Source organism: Xylocopa sonorina, chromosome 11 (genome assembly GCF_050948175.1).
Source record: "Xylocopa sonorina isolate GNS202 chromosome 11, iyXylSono1_principal, whole genome shotgun sequence".
In the NCBI taxonomy this organism is placed as follows: Eukaryota; Metazoa; Arthropoda; class Insecta; order Hymenoptera; family Apidae; genus Xylocopa; species Xylocopa sonorina.
In genome coordinates, this window is record NC_135203.1 from 4,423,611 (window position 1) to 4,439,978 (window position 16,368).

Genomic DNA, 16,368 nt, shown 5'->3' on the forward strand with positions numbered 1-16,368 from the left:
CTTCTTCGTCTGCGAATCGTTCGCGACTTGGCCACGCAACGATACAGCGCCACGAAAGGGGAGAGAGAGGTTGCTCCCTCGATAAATCGGATTGCAGGGGAGTCCGTTCGCTTTATCGCTTTGTTTGTCTGGCGTTACGCGAACTCATCAACAGGCATCCAGATCCACCGGCTGTTTTTAGCGCGAGCAATTATTGCTCCTTTGCTGAATCGCGAGAGCGGGCGCAGGAACATGTCCGCGAGGCGAGTGGCGCGAAAATAACAGATCAAAGCCGAGCGGCGCAGACCGAATCCCGTCGAGGAGAGAGGATCTCGCGAGTCGCCAACACGTCCAGCCGAAAGTCTATTTTAGTGCGATCTCTCTTGAAATTCCGCCCCGGACACCTTCGGCCCGTGCACAGCCAGTTCCTCCTTGCACTGGCGCGCGTAAACTCACATCTGGCCGTGGCTCGTTGCGCCATTCAGTTCAAAGACGACCGATAACGAACGTTATCGCGCGACACGCAACATAAACATTTATGCGAGCATCAGCGTTATCCTACTGGGCCCCTCTCGCCTCTTTACTTATTCAATTTTCTCGCCTTCCCAACTTTCCTCCGACCGCGCTTCGCTCCGTTTCGCCGCGTTGAACGCCGTCGGCCGCGGAGCTACGTAAATACGGGACGAAAAAAACGTGGAGGCCCATCTGGCGCTGAATACGGCCAGGCAAACAAAAAGGAACGCGCGCCGCGGGCGAAAATCACGGGATTCGATTGAAAATGAAATGATCGATCGAGGAGATAACCGATTTATGGGGTGGATGCGGCAAAACGCTGGAATAGATTACTTTGGCCTCTTTGAGTGTAGGCAAGCTCGCGATTCTTTAAGACGGTGCCATCGATCTGGAGTTTTGCAAGATTTGGTATTTTAGAGAAATTAATTGAAATCTATCGGATAACTAACGCTTTCTTTACAATAATTCGAACAATTTGTACTGACACTGTGTGAGGTTTATATAACGATTCGGAGTATCAGATGAAACACCCACGGTTCTAGCTTGTACGAGAGAGTAAACAGGAAGTAATTCGTGGTACGCGATGTCTTCTGTTCGAGTCGGAACAAATCAGGAGCACGTATCGTTCGAGTGGGGGCATCATTATGGATAATAGCGCGGGTCAAGCTTGTAACCTAGCCCAGATCGAGCAGTTTAAGTGGAAAATCGAGCGATAGTGCCCTAACGATTATTCGCTAACCAGGAAACCGTGAAATCATTTCACGGCTGAAATCCATCTAGCAATCGAAACAGAGCTGGTTACAAATCAGATCAGAATTACAAATTAACCATCGAATTCGATCTTCTTCCGTGAAAAACGTTCGATCACATCGAAGTAAATGAATAAAAAGAGCTTTGAAATCGCACAGAATATCAGCTCAGATTTCGCGATCATCGCAATAATTCGCTATTTCGCAGTTCCCGTTCGTTGAGCGAATGAAAAACTTTCGACGAAATGTGCGCGCGCGTGTGTGCATTTTTTTTTTATATCTCCGTTCAGGGACATCGTTATCTGTTACAAGAGAGGAAGAATAATGGGAGCACAGCGATGCAAGTGTATCGTGACAACATTCCGGCCGATAAGCCGACCGGTACTTGCGCTTACGTACAAGATTCTTCCTTGTACGTGCATTACGTACGAGCACAACGCGTGTCTTGTTCAAGACATGCAGCCCAGCCGAATTAGATGATCCCAGATAAGAGCGTTCATCAGCTACGCGTATCACCGCTGCTGCTGCATACGTCCACGCTGGGCGAGTTAAACTTATCGTCGAGGGTATAAGATACTCCTTTGAAGTACGCGAACCGCTCGGAACTTGACGACGTTTTGCATTAAGGTGAACTAAAATATAATCGGTGAAATCTTGGCTGAGCTACCGATTGTAACCGCAAGAATCACATTTCCAAGCGAAACGGCTCTCTCGTTTTGATAGAATAATACTATGTCGATTGAAAAAATAGACGAAAAAATGGCAATACGTTACAGAGAAAAAAAATTAGAATTCGACATTAACTGAGTTATAATATCGAAACGTGTTTCGCTTTGCGAAAAACTTGAACGGGCTGCCCGTGAAAGTTTAAGAAGCCTCTGGGTACGGAACAACGTGTCCCTTGTTCTTTAAAATCCGCTACGAGTGGAATGAGAACGAAAGTGCTCCTCGCGAGCTAAACCTCGGCTCCTCGCTCGCATAATAATATTCAGCATGTATATCCTGGATGCAACAAGACTGGATGAAACCACTCCTCTATCGACACGTTTCACTAGTCACGTTTCGGAGCCAACCTTATGCTAACTTTGAGCACTCGATGCACGATACCTACGCGGCGCTCGTATCTTCCACGCGGATTGCCTCTTCTGCCGCGACTTTTCGCTCTCGACAGAGCCGCCGGGAGAAAAAAAACAATGGCAAAGAGAAAGCGAGAGAGGAAGAACAGTGGAGCGGGTGCTGAGACGCTAACGAAACGTGACGTTGAAAACGTAAACCAAAACGATGTCACAAGAGTCATTGACCTCCCTTTATGTTAACAAATACGCCGCGCTAACAAGCTGGCTGTCGCGGAGAGGCCCGCAAGCAGTCACCTATGTCGCTGGAAATAAATTAGGCGACCCTTTCGACCTAGTTGCGTAATTAAGGCCCCCTTTAGCGGCTTTCAAACGAACGAGGAAGATCCAAAGAGGGACAAGGACAGCCAGCCAGCAGTCAGCTGACCGATTGACTACCTCTCCACCCTCCTCGCTCCAGACAGCCTCCTACTGTGTACCCTTTCCATCGCGGCACAGTCTGCCATTTAGCTCTTTTCATTCACCCCGTGTCGACGAAAGCATCGAACCGAGAGAAACGCGGGTGGAGTAGACTCGTATACCATTGGACTTTTAAGGTTATCCTCTCCCCGCTTTCACCTCTTCTACCATCTTGAGTCGCGCGAGGTAGTCGAATTAAAAAATCGACGTCTCTCGAGCGATCGAAAATTCAACGACGAGAAGAAACCGTCCAATGGCAGCTCCTCGAATACGATCGCGATACCATGGCTCGAATTTAATATCAGCACGCGCCTCAGAACGAAGAAGAGAACGCATCGAGGAATATTAAGCTGGCGAACGAACGACGCGTGGTGGTAGCTGCACGGGAGTAGCTTCTCAGGTATCCTTAATCACGGATTCGACTACTTCGATGCTTGAAAATCGAAGCGATCCGAAGCGTATTCGAGGATGCGTTTTACGAACATCGACCGGTACTATTTTGTAATCGCGTTTACGATGTAAAATCGGAGCCCCGTATTCGCGGGGGCTTGTTCGAAAAGCGACACACGACGCCCACCGACGCCCCTCGACCAGGCCAACCCTACTTGGTGCGCGGGCTGCGTCATTAGCGACCCGTTAATACGCAACTTAACGCTTACCCAATTCAACCGAGAACTACCTAACGGCCTATTTATAGTGTACTCTGCGGTGTACCGCTCCACTAATTGGCGTTAGTTTAAGAGTGCGTGCATGAGCGACGAGCGGCCATCCTGTGGTCGAACCGGCCACCTCGTTTCGTTCGCCGTGCGAGTTAACTGCTCTGTTCGTCGCACGATCCTACGCTCTAAACGTTTACGCGATAAAGAACATCTAGATTATCGAGGACGAGGCGACATTTACACCGGTGGCGAAACGCTGGATCGTACGTGAAGGGAAATATGAATTCGGCCTTTACGGCTCCCGTTCACCCCGACCCTCCTCGTTTTGTTTATCGCGGCTAACCAGCGACGAAACCGTGAGAGTTTCCCCCTGGCTTGTTCTACGTGTGGGACGCTCACGCGCGCACCAGCGCACCAATGGCAGAAATAGAACCGCGACAGCCCGAAAAAAGTTAGACGCGAGAACTCGCGCGATTCAGAATCGCTCGTTAACGCTGCAACATCCACGAAAGACACGCCGACAAATTTTCTACCGCTTCCTTCGCCCTCGACACATCTCTCTCTCTCTCTCTCTCTAATCTTCATTTACTTTTTGCACACCCGCTCGCCCATTAAAACGGCCGGGTGTGCAATTACGTTTAAAAATAGCGAGAGTGTCGAGGAGAGTGTCTGTTGCGCTCGATTGCATCAGACACGACGACGACGACGACGACAACGACCAAGAAGATGACTACGACGACGGTGACGACAACGAAGTAGGAAAAACGTCAGAACCTTTCGCTTATCCTGGGTATACAATCGTGTTTTTCTTCAGCCGTCGTTGCTAATAACCCTTCCGTCCCGACTTCGATTGCGCGCGATCGCCAGACGACACGATCAGAGTTTATTATTTCGCGTCCTCGAGGAACTAACGAGATCCTTTCGGCAGTTGCTGGAATTTTCATTTCCCTCTACTTCGAGTCCGTTCGCCTAACGTACTTGCTTTTCTTTAATTACTGAAATCCTTCGTCTGGTGTCCTCGCGCTGATTTCTTAGCGAGTGAAATTCAATTCTTCGGGTGCACAATTGCGTATCGATTATTTTATAATTGTTGGACCCTCCTCTCTGGCTATCGTTTCGTCCCATGCGTCGTTAATGAAATTCTTCTCTCACCTTGGAAGCTCGAATATTGCTCGCTAGTAAAAATCCTCCAACGATTAATGTTTCTTTGGTAAGGCAACATTTTTCTAGGGGGTGTAGAGGTTTATGCGGCGCGACGCGTGACACAACGCGTCAAACACCAGCGATCGAGCGTTGCGCTTGTTCGACTGTGTTCCGAATTTCATTGCAACGAGCGGTTTTCAATTAAAACCGAAATATTTCGTCGCTAGCCGGGCGTAACGGGAATATTACATCGTCCCCATTGTCGCGCGGCGCTCGCACGCGGAATAATAAATTATTACACCCGTTCAGAATTACAGAAACAATGCGCGGTGGCCAGGATTAGGGGAGAAAGCAATTTGAGCCGGACGATTTTCACGTCGGCGCAGTCGTTTTTCCCGGGCATAACACGGCATTGTCGTTAACTGGCGCAGAAAGCGATGAAAGTTAGGTGCAAACTGATGCACGTTTGTAAGCTTTAACTGTTGTACCACAATGTTTCGACAATACCTGGAACCCGCCCAAACTGCCAAGTAACCATTGAAACGACTTGAAATCTCGAGGCGCCAAGCAATGAAAACCACGTGCATACAAGAAAAACAAGCTACCCTAGGCGTTTCATTCCGCCTCGCAAACGAAAAAAACTATCTACGCGGAACCTAGATTCACGAAACAAGTTCTGGACGCAGATAATTCGCAACTTTCAACAACAAAACTCAAAGTGCGTCGTAGATTCGAATAATGAGATGGATACATCCACCAGCTGTAATGATGAAACACGTAAAAAACCGTCGACAACAAACGCGATGGCGGAGTAATCGAGTCTCTGGACACACTTGTACAGCCAGTGAATCGAGACGCTGCTACGCGGACAGGTCATTTTCATCTGGCGTCAAAATGGAGGGCCATCGGTGTCGAACGCCATCGCGCTCGAGATCTCTACAAAACTATTTTCGCGTGGCCATGGCGACGTAACCAAGAAAAACTTTATCCCATACGTACGCGCACGTAAAGCACACGTTTCTTCTTTTTTTTATCCGCGAACCACCGTCGAGTAACAGGCTTTACGGGGCGCAGGTAGGTGTACGACGTAGAATTTTTCTGGAATCGCGGAGAACGCGGTGTATTAAGGTAACGCGAGCCGTAATCTCCGCGAGACGGCAAACAAAAGGGTAAACGTGAAACACGGGGCGAAAAAATGGCACACATCTCGGGTATCCTTCCACGCTTAAGCACGTGCTCGCGTTAAACTGTGACGCGTGCACGTACGCAGCCCCGCGCGATAAAATCGTGAACGCTGAGATTATGCCTCGGACCAGCGATAACTCTGGATACGACCGGCGAACAACCAGGCGTATGAAAAATGTAATTGCTCGAAAGCGTGACTGCGCGAGATCCGAGACGTTAAACGACGGAGTCGAGGACAGCCGCAGGATGATGGACACGTCCATCAGATCGTGGTGGATATTTTTTCAGACGCTCTTCGCGGTGTCTTCCGAAAGGGGAACGCTCGTTTCCTATCAGAAGGTTGAAAGGAAACGATGGAGGCGAACAGTTTTAAGTCTGGATACTCTTGGGCGGTGGTTAAACGGTGGAAACACGAGGAAGATTGCTATTAGTTACGTCAGCCGCTCTTATCTTTCTGCCTTTATAGTTACTGCCATGCATAACATTTTGTTACCTTGCATGGTACTGTCATAAACGCGTAATCACCTATGTCTATTATTCGCGTGCAGAGCCTGACAAAGGAAACCAACCGAGTCATTTGCATTGAATAAAAGAAATCTTGTATTTTCTTCCCGAGGTATCCAGAGTTAACCCTGAAATACTAACGTGGCTGAGATTCCATCCAAATGACATTTGGTATTTCACGCGAGTCACGGCTGCGAGATTTTCTGAAAATTTCTAGCGTTCGTTCGATGTGGAGTTTGTATACGTGTACGTTCGCTGGATTCAGAAATTCCCAGACTGCGATTACGAAATCTGTTCGCAATTAATAAAGTCGTCTCGACCGAACGGAGACGGATGAAATTCGCGCATCCAATACCACACGAGGTCTCGAGCTTATTCGAGCATTTTGTTCGCCAGATCCCCGATCAATCTCTCAAACAGCAAACTACACATCGTTTTGAAATCGCGTTACTCGCGATGTGTGCACATTGATACACGCGAATGGCCGACATCGAATCAGGCAAACAGTCCGTGCAGTTAGAGACGTCGGCTGTCACAATGGTTCGCGACCCTTCCACGGGAATCGAACGTAAACGGATGTGCGGTCGCGATTACTACGTTTCGAGCGGAACGCGTCGGTCGATCTCTTCCATGCGAGACCGGAGGTTACGGCTCGACGAAGCCAGGGTCCTTCGAGGGACAGGAGAACGAGAAATCTCGAGAAGGCTCGAGTTTCAGGCTCGACCTTAAAACGTGCAAAAGGTTCGCGCTCATTTTGACAAGGACTACGGCGCGCCCCTCGAGTCGCATCTCGAACCTCCTCGAGAAAATTTCTCGAACGATAGAACGAAGGGTTTCCTGAACAAAGGCTGGTTCTTTAGCTAGGCGAAAGTCTCGTCGAAACGGAATCACGGCAATTCTCGACGGAAAGTGGACCAAGTAGGGTCGCGTGTTAGTACTTCGTGCGACCAGGGGTGCGATAGTCACTGGGATACAAGCGAAATTCGAAATTCAACGAATTTATTCAGCAACGTTGTTTTAAATACGCGAACTCTGTAGCTTGGTCGATTTTACAGACCTGTTACATTCAGAATGCTACAGGATTTCGGTTTATTTGACTTATCCTACCGAAATCCGCGTTCTACCTCCCGTCTCGTGGCTGTCAGGGCGCAAGAAACGGAATAAATTGCAGCGTCGTGTCTGAAATTGGTTCATTCGCTCAAACCGCGGAACAGGCTCCCCTAACTCTTTCGGCTGGAAGAGAACACGCTTTTCGAGGTTTGCTCTGTATCGTTGCAGAATTTATCTAGCTGGATAAACTCGCGGTAATAACAATAACACGTTGTTTAACGAGGGAACGCCGTTTGATATACGGCTGGCAAAATCCGGGCATTTTTCTGGATAGAAAGCGGACTGTCCTCCAAGCGAGCGGGGGAAAAAAGAATGGCTGGAGGCTACGAAACGATCCCAGTAGTAGGCGGCCGTTTGCGTAACGCGCGGTCGACTCGGTACCGGAACCAGCGATTCTGTATTACGTTCCAGCGCGCTGGATTATGCCTGCTCGTAACGCGACACTGTCTCGCGAGCCTCGCGAAACTACGCGCTCGCGAGGATCGCGAGTCGCACGCTCGTCGCGCTTCGAGTCGCCTTTCGTGCACGAGCGACGTGGACGCGGCGACGAAGCGGAAAGAGGAAGAATCGAGCGTTTCTTAGCCCGCAAAAGCCAGCTCTGGCCCGTCCCAGGAACAACTGGGAACAGCTTTTTCGACGAGAAAGGAGACAGCGAAAACGAAAGAGTATCGAACCGCATATCTGATACATACTAATCGCTCGCGCGTACTAGGATAGTTTAATGGGAGCTATCGCGAGCTATCTCGCATTCTGATGCGCGATGTACTGGACGTTTCAAGAGTCGCTAGCGAAAGTTCGAAAGCCGTTAACGCGTTGAGTTACGAACGAACGAACGTTATTGTGGGTTTAATCGAGGATGATTTCGTTTGCGAGTCGATGGTTCGTGTGTATCGCTCGAAGGAAGCTCTTTTGTGCGGATTACGAAACCCGTTCCCATTCTTTAAAATCGGAGCGACCCCGGGAAGCGTTGCGCAAGTTTCTGCGCGACTCCTCGCCGTTTCCACCTTCTCTTTTTTTTGGCATTTTCGCACAGGTTACAATGGTTTCTTTTTCACATCTTTTCTACGCGCGCATCGCATCTCTCGTGTAATGAAGCAAAGGTTTTTAAAACGCGCGATGCCTTCCTGAAACTTTCCAAGTCATTAAAATATATTTCCGAGAAATCGCGCGCGTTTACCGCTCGATCAAATAAACCTTCCTTCGCGATAAGAAAAAAGAGGAGAGAAAAAATTGCATTCGACCAACGTGAAACTGGCGTAAAAATGGTTACTAGAGAGAGTGTAAAGAACCTCGCGACCCGGCTCGATCATTTTTTTCCGCGAATACGATTAATTCCGACGTACTGTTTCAGAAGTAACTCGTTCCATGCTCCGTTGCCGCGATAAACGATAGAGACCGCTCGTAGGCGCTTTCCCACGGTTACCACGCGGCGCGCACCGCATCTTTGTACCTATGAACTTTTGCGGGACAGAACGCGAGCGCAAAACGCGGCTCGCAACGACGCGACGCCGCGTCGTGGCACGGCCGGACGACTGCTCCGCTTTTTCTACTTCAGACACGCTTTCTCGCCGCGACGCCGCGACGAAAGGAAGTCAGAGACCGATGGAAATGGGCCGCGAGCGCGACGCGTCGATCGATCGTCGCTCGGATAGTTCCTCGCGGCGTGTTTCGTCCGCCTCGAACGCGAGTATCCCGTGTCAGACGAATTTATGCCCAGCGCCGTGGAGCGCGAGTGAAAGTTCGATCTTCGAGCAGAAACCGATGACCCTAATGAGACGCTGGAAAAACGTGCGCGCGTGACGAAAAACGGAAGTGACCGACAGCCGCGTCTCCCCCTTCGCGCCTCGACTCCGTCGTATCGCGCGCGATTCTTTTTTTCATCGTTTTCCGTCGCGTGAAATCGACGCACGGGAAAAAGGCCGCGTCTGACAAAAGCGAAAAGCGACGGAGGTGAGGACGAAGCGAGATGGAGTTACGCGGCTTACGTAACGACGACAAATAACGCTAATGAGCCTACTCCGCCTTCGTTCCTCTCGGTCTTTTTCCACCGAGGCCTCTCTACTCCTTTTTTTTTCCTCTCTGTTTTTTTCCCTTCTCCTTTTCACGACGCGAGAAGTTACGAAAACCATTTCCACGCGTCGGAATCGAGAACGAGCGGAACCGGCTGCCTGGCTTCCCGAAAACGTTAACCCATGTGCGAGCGAACAGAATGCCATTGTGTTCGAGCGCGTTACGCAACTGCGCAAGAAGCGTGCACCGATAGTTTATACGTTATTGTAGTATGTTAATCGTCGGATAATTAGCAAACATAAAAACGGTATAGATTAGCATAACTTATTTAAGGAAACGACAATTAACACCGATGATCAGGCAGAGGCGGACATAATAGGAATACAGGGGGATCGATGTTACCATTTCCAGCACGATTACTGCGCGGATTTCATCATTTTTCTTCTTTTTTTCCTGGCAATAATAATCGGGTAACAGTCGATCAACGTGAAGCGTGGTTACTCGCGTGTCGAACTTTCACTTTTTACTCATAAATAAGATGGAAATGTTTCTCTGTTACAGTGAACTTCGTAACACCGACAACGAGCAGTTTCTATTATTAATTTAGTCTGTCTTAACCGGAAGTAATATGCAAAACGCGCAGAGAAACGGTTAGCGAAACACAGTGACATTATGCACGAAAGATTTCGTAGCGTGGAGTATTTTATGCAACGAAAGTACATTGGGCCACGTACGAGGAGCTTGAAAAGCCAAGAAATACCTGTCACGCCCCCGCTGATTAGATATCGCGAGAATGCCGTCGCAACTACGTAACGCGTGCGTTTTCGCTACGAAAATTCCACGGAAGTAGCTGTCCGAGTTGCCGCGATCGTCTCGCAATATCGCTGGTCGCGGTTACGTTAGCGCGATTATATTAATTCGACTCACGCGAGGACTTCGTCTCTGTCCGTTCGTTCTCTGCGCGGTTTGAGAACTTTCGTTCCCGTCGTTTCCTCCGTGGAACGGCCGCGGAACGTCGCGGAATTAGCATCGATTACGGGAAAAACAGAAGAACCGCGGCGCTCGCGTGCGTCACCGCGTTCCTCGCGCGGATGACGAACGGCAACGGGACTGAAAGTAAAAAACGAAAACGTCGAATCCCACTCGGCTGCATTTGAAAGGTTAATTAAATGTCACGTACTTTAGCGTGCATTTTTCCCGCGAAATTCCGCGCGACAATGAGCTAACATTCTTTCCCGTAATTGAATAATTCAGTAGCGCGAGAGAAGGATCGTTTAACGCGAGTAAACCAGGGGGAAACAGCGTAGAACAGCGCGACGTTGCATCGCTAATTATGTCACGAATCTATCTGACTGTAAGTCGGAAACAATTACACTTCCAGCTCCATTGTGTTACAGGATTACGGCCCCGTTATCGTTTAATAACGCGAGAGTAGCCGCGGGCCTCGATTACCTCTGCGAAATTATTGTACGATTAAATTCGACTCGAACGAGATCGCCTCGAAGGAAAACCTGAGAGAAACGACCGTCGTCTTGAACTGCGAATCCTTCGCGGAAAAATTCTGGCGACGAGACCGTTGCTTTCCCCACTTGACGGAAAACGACGGAAATCCGTCACGACCGCAACGCTTATCAGTTCATTTCCTCCTCCATCGTTGATATAAAACGATCGCTTTTTCAGTCTGACAATGAGACGCATAAGAACGCGATCGAGCGCGATTTCTCTGGCCGTTACACATGACGAATGATCGAATCGTTTCGGCACGCGAGACCGTGTCGCGTTTTTCGGTGCCCGTTCGTTGACGCGGCGATTTCTCAAAATCGCACCCGCCTCGCGCAGCTCGCGTTATCAATTATTCCCCTCGATCTTGCCGCGAGCACGCTTCACGCGGCTTAAGCCCGTTTCTTTTTTCGAGAGACACGCGTGACGGCTCGCAGTCGTTCGGTCGCGGCGCGATTATCGTTCCGCGTTCCAGCCTCTCTCGTCGAGGCGTATCTCGTTTTTTTTCCATTCGCTCCCTAAGCCTCTCTCTCTCTCTTTTTCTTTCTCCTTTACATAGGACCGGCACGAGTCTCTTAACGAAGATAAAAGGACTGCTAACTCGAACACTCGAACACGCGAGCAAGGCTCGTCGAAAAGAACGCCTCGAATTTGCACGTGCTCCTCATCATTGCCTCATCGACCACGCACGCTCCTTCCGTACCCTACAGAGCACCGCCTTTTCGCACGAAAGAGCCACTTCTTGTCTTGAATAATTTATCGCGATTTTTTGCAAGCGAAAAAAGAAGGAGGTTCGTTTAATAATAGCCAACCCTATCACTCGCATACATCGCCTGGACGTTTCTGTTCTTGCAGCCTCCTTTTTTAGCGATACATCGACATCGATACGCAACGAAAAACGCGACAAGAAAATTCGATTCATCATTCGAATTCTCGATCATTAAAAAGACGCATAGCAAAGTAAATCTTTCCTCTAATGTGGATCTATATGTTACTTTGCCCTCCTTACAGAAAGACTTATTAGCAGACTATCGATCCAATGATCTATGGCTCGAAGTATTTTATTAAATCGTATAGTTAATCATACTTTTGTTCGTTTAAAACAACTCCAAACCATCAAGAGCAAACGTGAAACAAACCTAAACTCAGCGTCCGCGTTCAACAACGGACGCCTGAAACGGAGCTCGTGAATCTGTCGAGTTTAAATGCCCGCGTACGTTCGAACGGAGCAAAGGGCGAAAGGTTGCGATCGCGGTTATAAAGATCGATATTTCTCGCTTCAGATAAAATTGGTGGCTACGTACCTGGACTGGTCTGCCAAGAGAGACCACCGATGAACATTTTCCTAGAAAAAGAAAGATGAATCCGTCAGCATCGGCGTCATGTTGCGTCCTCGGCAGATGACGAAGGAAGACAGGGGAGACTGCCGGCAGAGGGTAACTTCCGGTACCGCAACCCCCTGCGCAGTCTCCGTTTGTCGACGGCAGGTGTCACCACACATCAACCAACAACTGAACAACTCGCGGGCTTTTCTCCTCTTTTATTTAATCGCATTAATAAGAACTGATCGGTGAACACGTCGTCTCGATTCTCCCGGTACGTCGCATCCGTTTTAAAACAGAAACGAAACGAAAGCACGCGCGTGAGACACAGGAAAATACCGCGATCCCCTCGTTCCTTGGGCGCCTTCTTTCCTCCGTATCGATGATGCCTATCGATCCTAGCCGCCTCGATGCAACGCAACAACGCGTTCCAATCCACCCTCGCGGGACCAAAGTCAACGAGCGCAACGCGATTTTGTTCCCGCTTTATGACATACCCTAACTCCAATAAAACGCTCGTAAAACCGAATAAAATGTTGCTCGCTCTTAGCTCGAGCAATGAATCAAGCCTGGGTTTACGTAGCTGCCCCGGATCGTACTTATTAACCAGTTTACGAGAAGCACTATCGGTATCGTAAAAGCGTTCGCGCGCACCCCGCTTTAGTCACGCGGGCTTACAAGAGCATGACAAGCGCGTGGTCGTAATGCAAATAGATTTTAGATGCGGACTCGTTCGAACGCACCGGCGTTTAATTTGCAGCGGGAAACGCTGGAGAGCGTGCAGAGAGGTTGACCATCGTAAACGCGCTGGTAACAAATAATAAATTTCGTCGAACGATCAAATGTGCGACCAAAGCTCCGATAGTGCTCGCTTCTATTTAAACCCGCGTTTAGCCATTGCTCGATAATTATTGTAGTCAACGTTAAATGCTCGTTTAATTCGACACGCGTTGTTACATCTCCCAACGGCCCAACGATTATATCCTTTCTGCCAGCAGACATCGAAACACTCTTTTGTTGCGACAGCTACGACCGTAAACAACTAACTCGGAACTGCGTTTCGTAACGATGCGTCTGAACGTTATCTTCATAGTAAACACATCCGTTCTATCAATCGATAAATGAATAACGAGCGATCTACTACACGAACCTGTACTCCACTCCGTTCTGCATCGCGTCTTATCGTTAACTTCGTCGATACCGATTTACTTATTAATCAGAGTAAGCGCGAAGTTTGTTTCTCCCTAAAAGCATCGGCTACGAACTTTTCTATCGTTCGCGTTCGATTCGTAGCGACGTGACGCGAGCGTCGCAACGCGGCACCATTAATAGAAAGCAAAGATTATCACGAGGAACGGTTATATCCACGAAGATAACACTCTCGCGTAGCGGACGTAATCACGTGGTGGCGCATTTGAACATCGATTTTCCGTGGCACGATATAACCTATTCTCCTCGCCCACGCATTCCACCCTCTCTGTTCTCTCCCTCCGTCGCACCCGACCCCTCTTCGACTCCTTTCCCTCTTTAGGTCTTTGTGATACTGGAAGAACTGGAGTAGGCTAGCGCACTATAACCCGTTGATAGGTTCAAGAGAATTAATAGGACAAACCATTGACCATACGTCGCTTGGATCGATCGCGGTGGATGCATCGCGGCTACGCTACCAACCCGTCCAACTTTCCGATGAAATTGCTAAACGTTTGTCACCCCCGTGAAACGATTCCAACCGTGCGCCGCGTGCTCGTTTCTCACCGTGCCTACGTACACACACGCGCGTACACGCGATTACGTCCGTGGAAAATGAAACGTCTCGAGGAGTTTGAACCGGTGACTGATAAACGACCCGAGTTTCCCCTCTGTTTTTACCCACGAGTCACGTGGTGAATGCGAGGCACGGTAGCCGGAAAACTTTCACCACCACGTGACACACGTATCTGCTACCCCTTCCACAGGCTTCTCAAAGGGTTTTCCCTCTTCCCCTCTGGAAACTCTCTCTCTCTAACACGCTCGTCGGATCGTTCGTAAACAGGCACATCGGTCACTCGGATTCGACGTCGAGAGATTCGCAGATCCGAAAGGCGTCGAGCAGCGTCGCATCACGCTACTTCTCCCACCGCTTCAACCCCTTTCTTCACGACCCCTGCTATTCCTTCCCATTCATCTAACCTTCTCCCTTCGTCTCCCTCCTTTCGTCTCGACGAGCTCGAAGGGGTGGGTGCACGCGCTGAAAGAAGGCGCCACCGGTCCGAGGAGAGCGCCGCGGCACGCACATTCACGCGCCCGGCAAATATAAACACTGTGTGTGCGTTCCCCGCGACGCGTCCGACGATTTATGAGAGAGGACTCGCGCGAAACCACGGACCGCGCGCGCCGATACGACCCTCGCGCGTTCGATTACGAAAACCGCGATCGCAAAACCGGGCAGCGTCTCGCGTCGTCGAGTGTGTACGATCCGTATCGGAGCCGTGTAAAAACATCAACATAACAAACACTCGCGCGGAGCAGGGCAACAGAAACACAAGGTAACGAGAGAACAACACGAGCGCGTCTTCGAGCGGATCGCGGACGCGCGGCGTCGACACACTTCCCCGGTACGTCTCGTTTCACGCACGTTCTATCTGATTGGTGGTGGATGTAGTGGAGATCTCTGTTTTGGGATCGGGGTATCCTGGTTTCTCGTACCCTGGATCGTTCGGCACCTCGGCTGGCGAGCCGCTCGCAACGATTTCCTGGTTCTGGGGCTCCATAGCAACGCGCGGCGCACGGCTTGTCGTTATGACAACGCTCTCGCGTGTCCGGGGTTGCAGTGGCTATGGTAACACTAGTACCAGTGGCAATGGCAGCCGGTCTCTCCGATAGCCGCCTTGGTGGTGCTCGTATCTCGTGCTTCCGCGTTCGATCACGTCGTCAGCTGAACGCGGGTGCTGTTGCTGCTGCTGGCGGCGGCGGCGGCGGTGGTGGCGGTGGTCGGTGGTGCTACTGCTGCTGCGTTCGGCCTGTCGATCGGCGGAACACCGACTCGACTCGACTCGACTCGGCTCGATCTGTCGCGTGTGTCAACGGCGGGTCCCGATGTCACGGCACGACACGCACTATTCTCACGCGGCTTCAATCCGTTGATCCTCGTCCCTTGTTATTGCGTTTTACTCGCGCCTCTTTAAACTCCACGCTTGCTGCTCCTTCTCCTATCTCACTCTCTCACTCTCTCACTCTCACCCTTTCTCCCTTTCTCGCTCTCTCTTTCTCCGTGTTGTTCACCTGTCTCACTCTGTTCCCCTGGTCGGCTGAGTGCGCGGCGCCTCGTCGTTTTCGGAGGGTGCGCGAGAGGGTTGTTTTACTGGTTGTCGCGCGATAAATTATCGACGACAGGACGGTGGGACACGGGACGAAACGTACATGCGGTACGTCTCGCGGCTCGCACTTCTGCCCGCTTCCTTCTCTTCTCTCTTTTCTCCCCCGTTCTTATTTATATCTGTTTCCTCCTTCAACAACTGGCCGTGTCGCGTGTACGCGTGTGTCTGTGTGCATGTGTGTGGGTGGTTGGTATCCGCGTGCGACGGACGAGTATATCCGCGCGTTGGTCGCGTCGAGCCGGATCACGACGACGACGACGACGACGACGACGACGACGACGACGACGGCGACGACAACGGCGACGACGACGGCGACGACGACGACGGCGGCGGCGGCGGCGGCAGCGGCAGCAGCAGCAACGGTAACGGTGGCACCGGAGTCAGCGTCGACGACGACAACCACGTAGACGTAGAACAACGAAGACGGCGTCGATGACAACGACGGCGACGAACAGTTACCCAGAGATTATCACGACGAACGGGCGAAAAAACGGGCTGTCGACCTCTCGTCTCTCCCTTATTCTCTCACAGTCGGCTTCTCGGCTGTTCCTCTTCCGTTATTTTTTTTCTTCTTTCACTTTCTCTCTCCCTCACTCTCTCTCTCTTTCTTTCTCTCTCTCTCTCTCTTTCTCTCTCTCTCTCTCTCTCTCTCCTCTTTCTCTCCACACTCTCCCCTACTACTGACTACTAAAAACTAAGGAGAAGGTGAGAGGTTACGTGGCTGCGCGGTACGGCGACTACTGATGACGGGCGGCGGCCGGTACTCGGACGTGCGACGCGCTCTGCGAGAGGTTCGACGCGACACT

General features: G+C 50.4%; 1 protein-coding gene across 4 annotated transcripts in view; it reads right to left on the reverse strand.

The window, feature by feature from the left end:
* The window catches only part of Rbp6 (RNA-binding protein 6), a 720,663-nt gene extending 705,000 nt beyond the window's left edge, over positions 1-15,663 (reverse strand). For 3 of the 4 annotated variants that reach the window (XM_076903951.1, XM_076903952.1, XM_076903949.1), the window contains exons 1-2: positions 14,892-15,663; positions 12,189-12,229 (exon numbers count right to left, since the gene is read on the reverse strand). In XM_076903951.1, the coding sequence (XP_076760066.1) occupies positions 12,189-12,229; positions 14,892-14,956 (106 nt within the window). In that variant the 5' untranslated portion in view covers positions 14,957-15,663. The remainder of the gene's footprint in view (positions 1-12,188; positions 12,230-14,891) is intronic. The other variant, XM_076903950.1, reaches the window with a different exon arrangement.
* Between the last annotated feature and the right edge of the window lie 705 nt (positions 15,664-16,368).